A 19,941-nucleotide genomic window follows, 5' to 3' on the forward strand; every position below is an offset into this window, starting at 1 on the left:
GTTTTCATCAATGAGGCATACTGGATCATTTGATTGTCTTAAAATAGGGAGTAAATGTGATTGCTTTGTGCACAAAATTTCCTTTAAAAAGGTCATTCTTTGGGAAAATTATTATCATTGTGAGGGAATGATTCATATTTCATTATTTATTATAACAGAATACCAATTTGACAGAATACTTCTGAAATTATTAGATAATAAAATAAGGTGTTCATTTCTTTTCGAAACAGATATTCTATATTTTTAAGGACAGAAAATGCGGTTAAAAAAAGAAAGATTTGGACAAAATTAGACAGGTGACAAATGTGAATTGACAGGAAATGTATAATAAATGTGATTGGCCAAAGGTGGAATTGCATTAAATGTTATGTTCAACTGCTGAAAACATGTGTAATGAATTTCACATTGGTATCTGATCTAGATCGATTTGAATCACTTATTGATGTGGATCAAGAAGCCTTGTGCGGATAGCCATGTAACTCGTAACACTCCCACCAAATTACATGGGTTATAAGCAGGAACAAAGGTAACACAGCCAGATGCCTTTCTCATTGGGTACCCCGTTACACATCAATGTAGTACGAGGGGATATCAAAAGTTTTAGAAATGCCCAGAAGTGAAAGAGCTATATCAATGAAATTTTGTCAGTGCAATCACTGGTCCTTATGTACACTATGGTGCAAAAATGGTCTCATAAGTATGTTTACTTTTTTTACAGGAGCTAGATGTCAGTACCTGCCTATGTAACTGCATAACCAGCAAAATGGAGACAATTGAGGCATGCAGCATGATTAAGTTCCATTTTAAGGGTTACAGTGCCCAGAAAATCTGTGATGAAATAAAAAAAAAAAAAAAAAAGCGACAGTGACATATCACAATCACCACCGAAGATAACTTTCATTTCATCATCAATTTTCTAGGCACTGCAACCCTTCAAAAGCAGGATCTTAATAATGCTGCTTGCCTCAATTTTCTCAATCTTGCAGTTTATGCGCAGTAACCGGGGCAGCAGGTTATTGGCATCTAGTGCCACCTGTAAAAAAAAGTAAACATTCTTATGAGACAATTTTTGGACCATAATGTGCATAAGGACCAGTGATTACACTGACAAAATTTCATTGATATAGCTCTTTCACTTCTGGGCGATTTCTAAAACTTTTTGATACCCCCTCGTATGGTGTATATATGCCTAGGTATGTCTAGCCATACACATGTTGCATGTGTATGACTGGAATCTACTCTGGGTGCAGAAAGATTATCATAAGCAAGATACACATACCTTCTGGCATAGATGAATAATATGATTTGTTCCCAAAAATTCATGGCACACATTTCAAGTTTACTTTAAATGTGCTCGTACAACAAAACATACCTATTCGGTCTATTATAGGACAGATTCATAGTCAGGCGTACCATGGGGTACATATAGAGGTACACCATAAGTTACTTGGCTATAGGACACCCAAACAAGAGGAATCTGACTGTGTTGTAGCACTGAATGCAAAGCAATATGGTAACCAAGCAATAACACAAATTAATATGAGTAGGAGAATAACATGAGATGATAAGGGAGGAAGAACACCAACAAAAAATCACTGCACCCGACTTTTAAGCCCATGAGAACTACCTGCCGATTGGCCAAAAGAAGTTTTCATTATCAATTGGACCAATCAGCAACATTGTTAGAATAATTTCACCACACAAAAAAAAATTGGGGTGAATTATTTGCAAAGCTCCATTCTGATTGGTGATAAAGTGAAGATATCATGTAATTGACCAATCAGAGGCAATGTTAGATCGGCAGGTAGTGCACCCGACTTTTTAAGTATGAATGTAATCAAGCGATTGATTGACTTACTTCTTGCTTCAAATCACTCCATTGGGATATACTAGACTACAAGACAGAAGAAAATGTGATTGGTAAATACGAAGCCATGCTTACACATTATTAACAAGATATTCACATGTCGTCCCATTAGGACCCAAGTGTGTCTCCACATGGAACAACAGTTTCAACAAACAAACATGTATTGGGTCTTTTCAGATATTTTGTAGATCAAAATGGGTACCTGATGCTGTACTGGTTAAATTGTTATAATTTTGCAAAGATATTAAAAAACACATAAATAACCAAACAAACACACAAATCTGATGACACTGCATATTACAAAACAAATACCCCCGGTATATATATACACACAAATGTTACCCTAGTATATACACACAAATTTTACCCTTATTTGCTAAATGTGTATTGCTTTTAAGCAACATGAATAAAAAAATTCATACAAGCTGCCGCTGTCTATTAATGGGCTATTCAAAGCCTAGGGATCAAAGCCTAAGATCTGAAGCTTCCTTGTAGAATATACAAAGAAAAAGTGTTGCTGCTCCAACTGTCTTTCAGTGGTTCAGCAGGTGAATATGGTAGTCTGGAATCTGGATACTCATCGTAGACCGATGATGCGCTTCTGCAGCTAGGGAAGATGGTGTTGCGCTAAACCATGCAGTGCTGCCATATACAGCCATTTATTACGACCGCTTTTATCTAAAGCGCCCTCAATTTAAGGCGTACTGATATTACGTCAGCTGTACCAATCAACGATCTACGTGCTATAACATATAAACCTACATTGGTAGATATTACGTCTACTACACACTCATTATGCACTACGAGTTCATTCATAAAAATTAATTTCGATAAATCTTGTGATCAAGGTATAGCTTACGTAAAATCAGTCGGCCTTAAATTGAGGGCACCCTAGATAAAAGTGGTAAATGGCAGTGCATACTCATACATGTATCTAAGAGCATATCATAGCTCTCTGGGCAAGAACATTGATTCAAAAAGAAAAAAATACTTGATATTTTGGATCCATGTGTTACTTTTATACTTGTACTTCAAATTTCAATAACTTATAAACACTAGATCATTTGCTACAACCTTTACAGTATTATATTTTGTTTTCAAATATTTTCATCGTTCATGCATATTAAAATTAGAATACCGTATTTCATCAAGGGGCGTTACATTTTCCAAACGGGGGGCGTTTATTTTAGAACGATAATTCCCGTTAAAATCATTAGGTAAACTTAAAACTCACGCTAAAATGACGAACTATGAACTAGAAACACTGACTTCTGGTTCACTTCCGGGTTTCCCACAGAGGAGTAAGATAAGACAGAGCGCGTACCACCAGTCAAAGTCTCCGCCTCATCCGATAATGAGGGCCGATTGTTCCATGAAATGCGACAGGCGAGACTGCTACGCAATTACCGCATATTTTCATGGTCTATCGCGTAATCGCGAAAGCACGCAGCGCTGGCGTGATTGTTTGACACAGCACGATCGAACAATCGGCCCTCATGAATATGCGAGAACTGGTACCATACAATACACGGGGACTTTGACTGGTGGTACACGCTCTGTCTTATCTTACTCCTCTGTGGGGTTTCCAATCCCGATTTTCGCCAAAAAGTGACGCTATTATCGACCATGTGTGCAACTTGTGCAACTACACAAGATAGCATGGAAATATCGGCATTTTTGAAACATCTTGGTTGAAAAAAGTGGTGGGGGTGTTTATTTGAGGGGGGGCGACTATTTGACGAAATACGGTAGCTTACATTACAGCCTTACAGCTTTACATTCTGTCAATTTCACAGCATTAATCCAATTCATACACTACCTTAAACGACATAATACCAAATGCCAATCTCATATTGTTTTATGCATCAATATGTTCCCTCAATGACAGTTTACTAGATATCGTCTTTACTCTTTTTCCGTTACCAGGGGCCTGTTCTGGCACTTTGACCGAGATATTCAAAGTCCCATTCCACCCACTCTTTTCATGTGCAGGAATGACAACAAAAGCGATTCCATCTCTGATTAAAATAGGAATGGGGTATTCAGATTCATACACCCCCTATGGAAGACAAGCAGTGTGAATTTCAGATTTCATTTACATGGATTATAGTGATTGCAGAACACCCTAAAATTCATCAAAATTTAGATGTTAGCATTTTTTTTGTGGAAAAAGTATAGACATGCTACTGAAGTGAACAAATGTCAGAAAAAGCAAAATGAAGATCCAAAATTTTATTAATTCTGTATTTTTATCATCGGGTGAATGGGGATGTCAAATTCGACGTGGCTATACGGTATGGACGCATACAATTGCAGTAGACACCGATGACAGCAACTTACACTAAAATAGAAGGCTATTTAAAATAATGTACATGCTTCATAAAATGAGGAGTTCAGATACAAAAATTAAATCCATTTTTCTTAATTTGATCGAAATATAGGAAATATGAAATATCAACATAATATAAACAAATATATGCTGTTTTTGATCATCGTTTCAAAAGCATTATGTTTGATTTTTTATTGTAGGGTGTCAATTAAAAGCTAGCATTAATGGGCAGATGCTGGTGGCCTTAGCGCAAAAAAAGTTTGAAAATGGTGGAATAGTTCATTGCTTGTGCAACTAAACCCACTACTGTATTCATTCCAATAAGCGCCCAGACCGCTTAACAAAGTCACTTTGGGCGGGTGCTTATTTTCTACATGTTTTTTCTACCTATTTTTCGTTTATTAGAGACGTTATAAAAGGGTCCCGAGATGTTCTAGTAGCTTTTCTGATGCAGAAAATGTATTGCAAGTTTACACAGGACTTCTAATCCCCCAGCTATTTCACTGTATTAACGTCTATCATTCACTTCAACATAAAAGCAACTTGAAAGTACCCTGGGTGGGTGCTTATTGGGGCATGGGCACTTATTGGAACGAATACGGTACATGAACTCAATTACCTAATCACATCCTTGCACCTGCAAATAAAAATTACCAATTTTATTGCAAGTAATTACTTTTCAAGTGAATTAATTCAAAACATTGGACGTCATTATGAGGATGTGCTTAGCGTAGTTTGAAATAAGCGTAGTTTGATTTAAGTATTTAATTAAAATCACATACCCACAGCACAGTGCTGTCTTCTAGTACTTTGGAAAGTACAACGACCTCGCTTCAGAAAGTGCACTGACCTCATGTTCATCTTTTTGTATCAATTCCATATGTTTTTGTTGAGTTTGTACAAAGTTATACTAAAATTATGACTGAATTCAATTCAATTCCATTCAAAGTAGTTTATTCACATCTTACATATAGCAAAAGTTTGAAACATACTGTTTTAACGGTAGGCCATAAAAAGATCTCCTTTAACACAGAATCCCTGTAATTTTTGCAATTGTTTTCAATTTTACCATAGCTTTACAGTTTCAAACCAACTCAATCCTGTCTATAATTGATACTCGTAATATACCAATCTCACTCCCGTCACACTTCGAACAAATTTACTCATCAAACCGAACTTTTCCGTCTGAAACTGTTATCAATAAAGGGATCACAGACTGAGCCTAGCCTTGGGCAGAATGACAGTACACTATCTAAGTTGTGTTCACATTGTCAGACGTACGCCCGGCGGAACTTGGTCGGCGCAAGTTGCTAGCAGTAGCGGTAGGCGCTGCCAGGAGTAGTGACAGTGTGAACAAAAGTCAGGAGTAGCGAGCTGGGTGTAACCTCCGCCAGGCGTAAGTTGCAATGTGAACGCTGCTACTCCTGGCACCCGGTGTAAGTTTGGTTTATTTTTTATTGGTTGGAACTAAGACATTACATATTGCGTGGTTGAAAAAGGTCACAGAAACACCCGAAGTGGTAGCCGATATTTACGCCGACCAGAAGTGAATGCTTGGTGGAACTGGTCGGCGTAGTGCTAGGAGTAGGCTAGGTGTGGACACGCGGTAGGAGTAGCGAAAATATTTGTGGACTTTTTATCAATGTTAGCGTAAGTTTACGCCGGGTGTAACTCAAAATGTGAATACGACTCTAGTCGACTAGACCCAATATTGCCACATTATACCATGATTCTCCTCACATCATCACTCTCCGTTTCCATCATTGCATCTTCTTCTTTTTTTTCTAATTCACACAAAAAAAATGTGATGAATTAATCGTGGAGCCAGGAGCGCTTTCATTTCCTGTTCCATTCACTGAGGTGCCACTGTATTATTGCACTTTCCTCACCTAGCCCCGTTCTGATTGGCTTCTACTAAAATCGAACGGCAAAAAAATTATCCCATTGTAAGCACATTCCTTTAAAACGATGATCATAGTAAGGGTATGTTTCGCATGGCATCCAAGCATAATATATAATAAAATCTGGTCGTATTAAGTGCTTTTCATGGTTGATCTTTTGTGTCATGGAATAATGTGGTTAATTAACAAGGTTTTTTATCTGTGGATGGGGTTTATTGAAAGCTTAAACGCAGAGTATGTTTTCATAGTGGATCTATCTGCGCTCGAAATCGCAGCATTGTTAACGATTATCTAAACAGCTCAGCTACAGTGTCTGTGACAATGGTAGTGTTAATACATTTCTACAGTCGATTGAAAAACAAAGTGAGACTGTATAGTTGATACTCAATGACAAAAACATTCCTCCCTATCCCCTTCCTTGTACCGGTACTAAGTGGTAAGGCAGAGGCTCTGAAGATGTTAAATATTAGGTGGGTGAAATGGCGCCTGGCCCAACGGTTCCGGAGCCACTGCAGGGTAATAATGTGTTGACCTTTTCCCATGTGGAATGGGAAATTCCATTTGAAATCCATACACCCGATATGGAAGACATGTCCTTAATCTCCAACTAGAGAGGGTGTAGATATCAATTGGAATCACCCATTCAGTTAATTCCATTTGAAATTCACACTCCCTGTGTAGAAGAATAAGGCCATGTCTTCCATTGGGTAGTGTATAGTTCAACTGGAAATTAGACCAATGCTAGTTTGCTAATTCAATCAATTAAGCTGTACAATGTTATAATAAGAAGAAACTACTATGACTTATTGAGCCAATCGGCAACATGGTTGAGAATGGCAATTGGGTTGTATGATCTGTGACAGTTGATCAATGTTTTACACATAATAGTAACTGCAGTGATCATCATATGTTGATTTAGAAGAATTGCTACAAATTTTGCCCAATATACAAAAATATACAACCATTGCTTTTTTAGTACACTGCCATGACACTGTATAAATACCCATAGGGAGGGAAGACCATTTACTTGTCACCAAATATCATGTGTTACCTCTGTAGCGCTTGAGTGTGTATAAATATACAAAAGAAGGACACTTAATTGGTCTATTTCATCGGGTCACAAATTGGGCAATTCCAGTTGAAATCCATACACCCCCTATGGAAGACATGACATTATTCTCCCATACAGGGGGTGTAGATTTCAAATGGAGTCACTCATTTAGGTAACATTTGAAATTCACACTTCCTGTCTGGAACATTATTGTTACATCATCTTCCATAGCGGGTAAGGATTTCAACCAGAATAGCCCAATTTTCCTTATCTCGTGGTCCAAATTTGCCGAGTCATCTCGTGTGGTCCAACTCTGTTTAAGTAATCGTGTCACATACATCGCCAAGTGTGAAAGGTTTGTGACGGTGATTTTAAAGACTGTACTCCCGTATAGACAAGGGCATTTATCAAACCAGTTTAAGCTACCAAGTCTTATTACTGAAATGTATTTATAGGTTAAAATCTGTGTGCTATTGTCAAGAGAATAATCGCACAAATCCTGGCACAAATCACTACAAGTGCACCGAGATTCGGCTCACAGAAATGAATGTATTGGATTAGAATCAACATAGAATACAATACAATACAATACAAAGAGCATTTGCGCCATTTCCAAAAGGCTCAGAGCGCTTACAAAATACCTTAATACTACAACTTAAAACTACATTTTGAAGGTGCATCTTAAAAATAATACAAATTACAATATCAATAAGAACATGTTATGGGAACAAATAAGTTTTAAGCGCTTTTTTTTAATGCATTTGTTGATGAAGATTGTCTAATATAGACAGGTAGCTTATTCCACTCTTTTGATGCAAAAACTGTAAAAGTTCTATCACCAGCTAAGACTCTAGTCATGGGATAGTCAAGACGAAGATAATCATCGCAAGATCGGAGTTGTCTCTTTGGAACATACAATGATAAGCAATTTGACAATTATGTTGGTCCTTGGTTGTGAAGACATTTATATACAAGCAAAAGTAATTTGAAAGTAATTTATAGGCGATGACACCAAGCAGCAGGGGTGGTGCCGGGAGAAGGGGGAACCACACGGGGATGTGCCACAAACATGGGTCATATTTTCGGGCATTTGGTATATCAATGACCCCCTTTTCTAGGCCAATTTTGGTGGTAAAAAATTTTCCCACTTTTTTTTGTTGTTGAAAACTTATTCCAACTTTATTAATAACCAAATCCATTCCTTACGGTGAGCAAAAATATCACTCTAAAATCCTTTGCAGAATAAATACAGACGAAAAGTTCAAGAAGTAGGACCAGTTAACATCAATATATGACCTATCAAACTCTCCTTTTGCTAATAGCATTATTTGTCTGTTACAAGGATTACATGGTATTCCTAAAAGCAAGAGATATCATCATTTCCAGATAACTAGATTAATGTACATATTGATATAGCCTGCTTCTCACGTACACACCGTGAAAGCACGTAAAAATGTTGTTTCATGACCCAGTTTTAAGTGAATCTTGTCTTTATATCTTCCTTGGGTTGTTGTTATGATGGCTCCCAGATATATTTCATATCAAATTTATCAACAAAAAAGCTTTGGCAATTTGCATTAAATTCGGCCGAAAAGTTGTATTTTTGGTTTATCTATGGGTCCAAATTTCTTGGAAAATTAGTATATCAGGCATGATAGTGGCTTTGCTTGAAAAGGTTTAAGTAAAACCAAAAAAAAGCTGAAAAACAGTAAGAAATTGGCAAAAAAGACCCAAAATTGGGCTGAATGAGAGTGACTTTGCTTGAAAAAAGCTGAAGTAGAACAACAAAAAATGAAACTGGCAAAAAAGATCCAAAATTGGGCTGAAAATAAATAAAAATGCGTAAATTTGAATAGTCAAAAATCTCATACCTGTATATGGATGGGTCCACTTTTAAATTCTCAGTTAGTTCTTGTTAATTTGAAAGATTGATTTTATTTAGTCCTAAATACTTTCAAAACTTATTAATAACTAAATCCATTCCTTATGGTGAGCAAAAAACATCACTCTAAAATCCTTTTTGTAGTATTAAATACAGAGCAAAAGTTCAAGAAGTAGGGCCAGTTAACATCAATATATGACCTATCAAACTCTCCCATTGCTAATAGCATTATTTGTCTGTTACAAGGATTACATGGTATTCCTAAAAGCAAGAGATATCATCATTTCCAGATAACTAGATTAGTGTACATATTGATATAGCCTGCTTTTCACATTACACACCGTGAAAGCACGTAAAAATGTTGTTTCATGACCCAGTTTTTGTGTGAATCTGTCTTATCTTCCTTGGGTTCACTATGAGCCATAATAATAACCTCATCCCTAATGACAAAGCTAAATGAGCTCTATTAACAAACATAGCTCAAAATTTGACCTCAAGTTGTGGAGTATGAGTTTTTGTACCCAACATGATCAAAGGTCATTCTATGCATGTAGAAGCCTATTGGGGTTAAAGAACTGTGTACTGACAGATGAGCATGTTTAGGATTCTAGTGGTTGTTGTTGTTATGATGGCTCCCAGATATTACTTCATATCAAATTTATATAAATTTTATCAAATGTACCAAATTATCGGTTGGAACAAGTAAGAGTAAAAGAAAACAAATATAGAATTACCTCAAGAGAAATACATGTAGGCCTACATGAATTAATATAATATTAAACTTATTGCCTCAAACCAGTACATTCATATTTTGAGATGACTTCAATTAACAATGAAGTCTGCTATAGAATACTAAGCTTCTAGTAGTAACATTAAGTTTACATTAAAATGTAGAAGTTTCAGGTAAAAAGTAACACATGGATATGATGGGCTTATAGCAGGGGCATAGCCAGCTTTCTTGGTGGGGGAAGGGGGGGGGGAGAATTACACATTTTGGGGCAAAAATAAACATTTGGTACTGTTAACTATTTTGGTCCATGATCAGGCGTAATTTTGTAGAAAACAGTTTCCTTTCCTTTGCCTTCCGATTTTCTCTTTCATTTTTTTTTTGCCAGGAGGCACTTTTTCAGGAGGGCACTTCCCTCCCACTGGCTATGCTACTGCCTTAAAAAAGTAGTTTCAAGAACTGAAATAGCATCACCTCAAGTTTGGTATTGATCAGCATAAAACATGCCAACAAACCACACTTGTTTCATTGCATGTTACCATTGACTTACGTGTGTGCTTTGTGCCATCCGATTAACATACGTCTTATTGAGAATTGCGACCAGCAAAATAAGCACATATGTGATTTGATAAAGCAAAATCTGTCGGAAGTATGAAATATTGGTTTTTAGATATAGCTAAACAAAGGAAGTATTTCTGTTTGTTTCCTTTTGTTTTGGAAACTCTTTAACTGCTCATATCTTTTGAACTGGTTGTCCAAATTCAATGGGGTTTTCTGCAAAATGTAGCTTTGCAAATGCTGTTTTTATTTCTATAAGAAACTGAAAATTGAATATGTCCAACTTCAGACTGATTTTGCTTGATCACACTACATATGTCACTGCAAAACAACTCGAAGTGAAACAAAAGTATAGTGTAATTTAGACTTTCATTGCGGGATTATAAAGATTTACAGTACAAAGCTGTATAATCTCTCAATGAAGACTTTTAATAGCGGTTTAATTCTGTACTTGCTCACACAAGACTCAAGAGTCCGTTTCGACTCCAGCATGGAAAGGAAAATAACATATTCTAGCTGTTTCTCACCATATGTCCTGTATACTTGCATTCTTTGGTGTGAGGAAACTTCATCTACATTATTTTCGACAACTGGTGTGAGTATTTCAAATGGAAGTTACCCAACTGTCTATATTGTTTTTGAAACTCATACTCCTTCTGTGGTAGACTTTAGCTAAATCTTCCACAGGGGTAGTGGGGATTTTAAATGGAATAGCCCGATATCCTACTATCTTCCCATTGCAGGGAATGACGTCAGTAGATACCTGCAGGGTTGCCAAACCCGCGATTTGGTAGCCCAATTGGGCGACTTTTGAAGATTTTTCCCGCGACTTTTGACAATTTCCAGTCCCATAGAAACCAATGGTTAAGAAAAAATTTGGACGACTTTTCAACATTGGCTCCCGCGACTTCCGATAGTTTCCTGCCCCATAGAAACCAATGGTAAAGAGAAAAATTGGGCGACTTTTCGATTATTTGACCCGCGATTCTGGCTGAAATCTTTTGGCAACCCTGGATACCTGAGATGTGATGTGTTCCTTAAAAGCTTTTGAACCACCTTCAAATGAAGTCGCAAGATATAAAGGTGCATTGAAATTTTTGTCTTTTGCCCTTTATGAATGCAATTTATTAATCTTGATGTTTAAAAAGGGTTTTATGGCTAGGTTTTCACAATCAGGCATGCCAGTATAATAAGCTTCTCGCTAGGATCCACAACATGCGCCAGTTTAATTTCTGTTTGTGATCAGCATTACATCTTAAATAGCTGATGACGTCAGTATCTGACAAAATAATCCCCTACATTACCAAATTTAAAAGTTATATTGAAAATCCATCTCGTTCTTCAATTATTTCTTCCAATAAAGTAGCTCCAAAAATGGGCTATTCCAGTTGAGATTCATACACCCCCTATGGAAGACATTACCTTAATCTCCCACATAGGGGTGTAGATTTCAAATGGAGTCACCCATTCAGGTAACCCCATTTGAAATTCACACTCCCTGTGTGGAAGATTAAGGTCAGTCATGTTCTTCCATGGGGAGTGTATGGATTTCAGCTGGAACAGGCCAATTTTAGTACTGGTTGTGCAAATCCAATCAACGTTCACATGTGCACTACCAAGAAGAGAAATTCACCTTCTTACTCAAATACTAAGCATTTTTTTACTTAGTGTAGTATACAATAACAAAGTCTACTATGCATTTTTTTTACTTAGTACAGTATACAAAAGCAAAGTCTAGACATACCACTTAACTCTGAGTGGAGGTATCAGGATGCTAACACTTTGAAATCAAGCTCAATTTACCAAAGCTACTATCAGCTCACTGATCAAATTATTGTATTACATTAGATCGAGGAGAAAAGCTTACTGATTTTGCTTAATACAGTGTACTCAAGTCATAATAAGGGCCAAAAGATTTTTGTCTTGGCAAATTCTGCAGAATTTGACTCCTTTCAAATTACAAAAGCTACCGTAAGCTCACTGATCAAACTATTGCATTAAAAAAACTATTAAATTAGATTGAGGAGAAAGGCTTACTGATTTTGCTTAATACAATGTTCTCAAGTCTTAGGGCCCACAGATTTTGCCTTGACAAATTCTGCAGAATTTTGTTTCTTCATGTAATGTGATTTTTTTTCTCTCCAATTTCGACTTCCAGCAAAAAAAAATGTAGCTTTGCAAATGCTGTTTTTATTTCTATAAGAAACTGAAAATTGAATATGTCCAACTTCAGACTGATTTTGCTTGATCACACTACATATGTCACTGCAAAACAACTCGAAGTGAAACAAAAGTATAGTGTAATTTAGACTTTCATTGCGGGATTATAAAGATTTACAGTACAAAGCTGTATAATCTCTCAATGAAGACTTTTAATAGCGGTTTAATTCTGTACTTGCTCACACAAGACTCAAGAGTCCGTTTCGACTCCAGCATGGAAAGGAAAATAACATATTCTAGCTGTTTCTCACCATATGTCCTGTATACTTGCATTCTTTGGTGTGAGGAAACTTCATCTACATTATTTTCGACAACTGGTGTGAGTATTTCAAATGGAAGTTACCCAACTGTCTATTGTTTTTGAAACTCATACTCCTTCTGTGGAAGACTTTAGCTAAATCTTCCACAGGGGTAGTGGGGATTTTAAATGGAATAGCCCAATATCCTACTATCTTCCCATTGCAGGGAATGACGTCAGTAGATACCTGCAGGGTTGCCAAACCCGCGATTTGGTAGCCCAATTGGGCGACTTTTGAAGATTTTTCCCGCGACTTTTGACAATTTCCAGTCCCATAGAAACCAATGGTTAAGAAAAAATTTGGACGACTTTTCAACATTGGCTCCCGCGACTAACGATAGTTTCCTGCCCCATAGAAACCAATGGTAAAGAGAAAAATTGGGCGACTTTTTCGATTATTTGACCCATGATTCTGGCTGAAATCTTTTGGCAACCCTGGATACCTGAGATGTGATGTGTTCCTTAAAAGCTTTTGAACCACCTTCAAATGAAGTCGCAAGATATAAAGGTGCATTGAAATTTTTGTCTTTTGCCCTTTATGAATGCAATTTATTAATCTTGATGTTTAAAAAGGGTTTTATGGCTAGGTTTTCACAATCAGGCATGCCAGTATAATAAGCTTCTCGCTAGGATCCACAACATGCGCCAGTTTAATTTCTGTTTGTGATCAGCATTACATCTTAAATAGCTGATGACGTCAGTATCTGACAAAATAATCCCCTACATTACCAAATTTAAAAGTTATATTGAAAATCCATCTCGTTCTTCAATTATTTCTTCCAATAAAGTAGCTCAAAATGGGCTATTCAGTTGAGATTCATACACCCCCTATGGAAGACATTACCTTAATCTCCCACATAGGGGGTGTAGATTTCAAATGGAGTCAACCATTCAGGTAACCCCATTTGAAATTCACACTCCCTGTGTGGAAGATTAAGGTCAGTCATGTTCTTCCATGGGGAGTGTATGGATTTCAGCTGGAACAGTCCAATTTTAGTACTGGTTGTGCAAATCCAATCAACGTTCACATGTGCACTACCAAGAAGAGAAATTCACCTTCTTACTCAAATACTAAGCATTTTTTTACTTAGTGTAGTATACAATAACAAAGTCTACTATGCATTTTTTTTACTTAGTACAGTATACAAAAGCAAAGTCTAGACATACCACTTAACTCTGAGTGGAGGTATCAGGATGCTAACACTTTGAAATCAAGCTCAATTTACCAAAGCTACTATCAGCTCACTGATCAAATTATTGCATTACATTAGATCGAGGAGAAAAGCTTACTGATTTTGCTTAATACAGTGTACTCAAGTCATAATAAGGGCCAAAAGATTTTTGTCTTGGCAAATTCTGCAGAATTTGACTCCCTTCAAATTACAAAAGCTACCGTAAGCTCACTGATCAAACTATTGCATTAAAAAAAAACTATTAAATTAGATTGAGGAGAAAGGCTTACTGATTTTGCTTAATACAATGTTCTCAAGTCTTAGGGCCCACAGATTTTGCCTTGACAAATTCTGCAGAATTTTGTTTCTTCATGTAATGTGATTTTTTTCTCTCCAATTTCGACTTCCAGCAAAAAAAAAATATTTTCTACTTGTTTTTTATCATATGCAAGAAATTTTCTCCAAAATTTGCTGCTTCCTGAAAATTTTTCTTCAATGCAATTTTCTGCCAAATTTGATATTTTTTCCTGCAAAATTCTGCAAACTCCTAATATCATTTTGTCCTGGGGTGGATTGGGCCATTCCAGTTGAAATCCATACATCTCCTATGGAAGACATGACCTTACTCTTCCACACAGTGTGTGTAGATTTCAAATGGGGTTACCTGAATGGATGACTCCATTTGAAATCAAGGTCAGGTCTTCCATTATCGGTGTATGGATTTCAACTAGAATATCCCAATTTTCACTAAGATTGACTAAAACCTTAAACCCATCGTACGTCCAACCCATCGTAATTGTAACATATAAATCCTACTGAAGGTTTATGTGATTGAACTTACGACAGATTTTATTGCATTGTAAACATTATTATCTGCGACTAATTAAAAAAGACTAGTTTACATCTGACATCACTGTCAATCAAAATTCCCATGACCCTTGATTGGTTAGTAGCGTGTCAAAGGTAGGTTGATTCATCTGGTACCTTCATCAGCGAAAAGGAATCGCAGAAAATGGAGACAAATTATGGTACTTCTACAAGGCAAAAGCAACTTTTCTAGGCATTGTTGACATGGTGCATACAGGAAAGAAAGTTTCCTATTATTAAGACCTAACGTTTGAGACAGTTTGTATGTTTGAAGGTGCAAAATTAACCATAGGGCACACTGCTTTACCACTGAATTCACAACAACTAGTAAACAAATCGTTTGTAAGTTTGATTGACAGGTGACATCAGACGCAAACTTATCTTTTTAATTCTGTCTCTGATTATAGTGAAACCTACCCTCTCTTCAAATATGATGGATCACAAGAGAGTGAAATAAACTTGTAATGTTACCCTTGTAATGTTACACTTGTACACATCAAAACCATGGAATCTACTTTAATACTACTTAAACATTGAAATTATAACCCATCGACAACTTCAAGACAAGATAGCCGCTTCAATAAGCAGTAAGCAGCAAATCTATATCCTATTTTCAAAAACTAGGTTATTACATAATAAAACAACAAAGTTGATCCACTGAATGACAAAAATAGTTCGCTGTGAAATCGAAAACGAAAACGATGTTATACAAATCAATAGTTAGCTCAAGGGGGTATAAGGATCAATTGCCTAGCCCAGCCGAACATCGCCGGCCAGACAGCTCTTATTACGCAACACACACTCCAATCTACCGAAGACAAAGTTCTTGACCCTCAATGCGCATGTGCATTTTATAAAATGACCTTACATGTGACAGGTACTAAAACTCATACCCGGCAACTTGAGGTCAAGTCTTAAGTCTGTGCCGACATTAGGTAGGTCATTGTGCTTTGTCTTGGGATTGAGATTGGTTTAGGTGGTAACTTACCTTATGTAAGTACAATATAAGTCCTTTCAACGTTGCATAAAACATCTTCCATCCTCTCTTCCCTCTGGCGGCTGTGATTGCATAATAAGACAAGAAATTAAGAATATCAGAGATGTATTACCCTTCCCAGAAAACTTTCCAACATATTACATCACCTCATTTCATCAAATGACACTCCCATTACTTTATACCAGCTATGGCACGATTTAGGGTAAGGTTGAAAAAGTGAGGAAATTGAACATCACAAAAAACATCACCGGGTACGCCCTCTGTTTTATTTCATCACTCACAAAAAATTGATTTCTTATGTATTACTTTGTTTTGTGATGAAAATTGTGATGTTTTATTTCATCATGCTTTAAAACAAATGATTCCTTATGTAGTTCTTTATTTTGTGATGAAATTTGTGATGCTTTATGCCTATTATAGGCCTGTATATTGTGAATGTATAGGACTAGTAGACTGTGAGTAGACAAGTTAAGAGTAGTTTGTAGTCACAATGCCAAACATTCTTGGCATTGTGATAGTGGAGCTTAAGTCTTAAAGTTTGGTAACTTCTTGGGTGAGATGTAGAGTATGTATGATAAATGGAACAATAGTATGCATTTTAAGAACAAATTCTCATTAAAACAGTATGTTGTTTAGAAAAAATGTATAAAGTGATGATGATGGTGATGTCTCCAAAAGTGTCCCGTTTTTTTTTCTTGCCCTAAATCGTGCCGTATTTACTTTATACAGGTTGTCTTTGTTTTTATTTTGAGAATATACTGGCTAAACATGGGTCAATAGTCAAGAAATAAACATCTGAATGTTCTCTGTTCATTGAGGTACATTTTTTCACTATCGACCCATGTTGCACTAGAAAATTGAAATGGGAGAAATGCATTGTGGGAAGTGTAAGATATCTTCTCTGTAGAACATATCATCATCAGGTTTATTCACCATAAAACTAAAAGGTCAGTTTGACTAGTCTACAATTTGTATCATATTTGAACCTTTTAAGGATTTTGTGGAAGAAAATAATAAATCCTCTGAAATGTCAAATTCACATTTCATTAGTCGTGTTCACATTTTGAGTTACACCCAACGTAAACTTACGCTAACATTGTTAAAAATTCCCCAAATATTTTCCCTACACCTACTGCATGTCCACACCTAGCCTACTCCTAGCACTACGCCAACCAGTTCCACCAAGCATTCACTTCTGGTAGGTGTAAACATCGGCTACCACTTCCGGTGTTTCTGTGCCCTGTGACTCGATAGGTCCTACGTAATTTCTTACACCGGGTGCCAGATGAAGCAACGTTCATATTTAAACTAATTACGCCTGACGGAGATTACACCTAGCTTGCGCAGGAGTAAATTATCGGACGTACGCCTGGCGGAACTTATGCTGACCATCGTTCACACTGCCACTACTCCTGGCAGCCCCTACCACTACTCCTAGCAACGTGCACCAGCCAAGTTCCACTGGGCGAACGTCCGACAATGTGAACACAGCTATTATAAAATGTTTCTACAGTGGTTGCTGCCCCTTATATTGCAAAAGGCTAAATTACAGCACTGTCCTGTTTCAAGGATACATCATACTGATCCCTGAAAAATTATTAAAACTGCTTACAAAGACAATCAATCTTTAATTTGGGGATATTAATTGTATTCCAAATAAGACAAACTGCTTTCATCAAAGATTTTTGACCTATGCCAAAGGGAAAATCCTTGTGGACAGACTGTGGCCAGAGGATGATTTAAGCACTTCCCAGCAAGTCTTGCAGTTAGCACAGCTGTGTGAGTGAACATGACACCACTGCCCGCCCACTGCATACACACGTGCATGGTTAAATTTGAATTTGGACTGATATATTTACAATAAATACACATTCAAAATGCCAGTCGATTTCACATTTTATGTTATCTACAGAAGGTGTGAATTATCCTTCATGCATACATCACTTTAGATCTGAAATCGACCAAGTAATAATGACACACAGGCAATTCTAAAACAACATCTTTTGCACAGAGTTCAATGGGATTTGAAAAGTAAAGTGGCAGTTGAAACTCTAGTGATAACACTTTTACAGTGCATGATGAGGCTTCCTTAAATCATCCTCTGGACTGTGGCAAAGAGAGATCCTGTGTGCAGTATACGGGGTTCATCTTGTGAGTGATGATGAGGGGATATACCATAATCCAGTTTCCAATACACCGACAAGAACAGGTAGTAAAACATTATTCATAACCTCATTAATATACGCAGCAAGTGCGATCCAATCACAGATAATAACTTTTAAATACGCGGACGCAAATGCAGGTTATTGAAAAAGTATAATGACCGCGTCTCGTGGCGTAGCTAAAAGTACGCTCTACAATGACCGCGTTACGTGGACGTGTTACTGGCGTTCGAACAATTTACGCGGACGCTGACCGCCGTATTTGGACATCGCATGATTGCGTGCTAGTATGATTGGTCGCTAGCGGTATTTCCTTAATGGGCTATTCGATTTTCTACAGGGAAAACGACAGATAAAGTTAAAATTGTGTTCTGTTTTCAAATTAAAAGAAGAAAATGTGACGTAAATTGAATTTTAAAAAGTGAAAGTGACGGTTATGAATGAGGTTAATGACTTTGCATCAGTTATTTTTCGGGTATTGTGAAATATCTAAACATTGTGCTTTGGACCTCGGAATATGGATATTCCTCGGTTCCAAAGCACAATGTTTAGATATTTCACAATACCCTCAAAACAATGATGCGCAGTCATTAACCTCTAATTAAAAGGCAGGTAGGAGAGAGCATGACCTGTGTTTGCACTCAAATATTGATACAAATAAAGCGGACACACAAGAGGAATGGTGTGGGTTCTATAAAGGAGATCGCAAGGACTGATATAAGGGGTATTATTTTTGTTCGATGTGCACAATTTTTCTTGGGAGGGGGAAAAAGTCCTAAGTTTTGGTGGGAAGAGCTAAGTAAATATTCTTGCTCAGTGGGTGTGGTGAGTGTGATTTAGCTTGTAAGCATTATATTTGATTGGTTACATGTCGTTTATGAGGCCACAGACGACAGTGGTTACAATGTTGTGGAACTAGTAGTGTGTTGTAGGCAACTGAAGTTGAAAACATGTTTTATTTTAGAATATGGAGGCATGCACAAAGAATAACATTAACAACAATTTCATCTATTGTGACATATTTACATACTCGCAAAAAAACCCACTTAAAACACACCTACTGATTTCCCAAAATGAATTTTTCAAAAGACTCCGACATATAATTTCTCTCACGCACCATTTGCAAGGGATGAAATTCATACAAACAAGCTAGAGAGTTCAAATATTCTTGATGTAACTTCATCTCTACTTCAAAACTGTAATGTTATTGAAAATACTCATCATTTTATGGATTTCAATGTTGTCTTAGAAAATAAAAAACAAAAAAGCCTTCACCTTATTTTGAAGAGCTCTCCTACTCTTCATTTTTTTCACCAACTGCTTTACCAAAATAAATGTTTAAAAGCACTACCACATATAATTTCTCTCACGCCCAATTTGCAAGGGATGAAATTCAGACAAACAAGTCAGAGTGTTCAAATATTCTTGATGTAACTTCCTCTACTACTTCAAAACCGTAACACTATTGAAAACACCCATCATTTTATACATTTCATTGTTGTCATAGAAAATAGAAAACAACAAAAAAGCCTTCACCTTATTTTGTAGCTACCTCCTACTCTTTTCAATTTGTATTTTTTTTTTAAAAATTGTCACCTTGTCTTGAGCACATCATCCTACAGGGCATACATGTAGGAGTTATGAAGCAGCTTAACAAATAATGACACAATTTATGCACATTATTTCTCACACCAGCCTTGCCATTTGTTTGGTACTTCGATCATTTCCATTTAAGTTTACTTCTTAATGCACATAATTGTGCTGTAATCATATATCATTATATGTCTCTTGTGGGAGGGAAACTTGCTTCAATTTTAATTGAATATTATTTGGAGTAGGTGACATCTTAAAATCATGCTTACAATTCTTCCGGTAAGACTATTTTCATGTAGATGGCAACAAAATGTTTG

The 19,941-nt window shown here is 36.7% G+C and overlaps 1 protein-coding gene across 1 annotated transcript in view; it reads right to left on the reverse strand.

The window, feature by feature from the left end:
• LOC140171560 (PH and SEC7 domain-containing protein 1-like) overlaps nt 1-19,941 on the reverse strand; it is a 107,856-nt gene that overhangs the window by 40,041 nt on the left and 47,874 nt on the right. Inside the window, 1 exon segment of the mRNA XM_072194833.1 lies at nt 15,861-15,931. Within this exon segment, the coding sequence (XP_072050934.1) occupies nt 15,861-15,931 (71 nt within the window).

Source organism: Amphiura filiformis, chromosome 15 (genome assembly GCF_039555335.1).
Source record: "Amphiura filiformis chromosome 15, Afil_fr2py, whole genome shotgun sequence".
NCBI classification, from domain to species: domain Eukaryota; kingdom Metazoa; phylum Echinodermata; class Ophiuroidea; order Amphilepidida; family Amphiuridae; genus Amphiura; species Amphiura filiformis.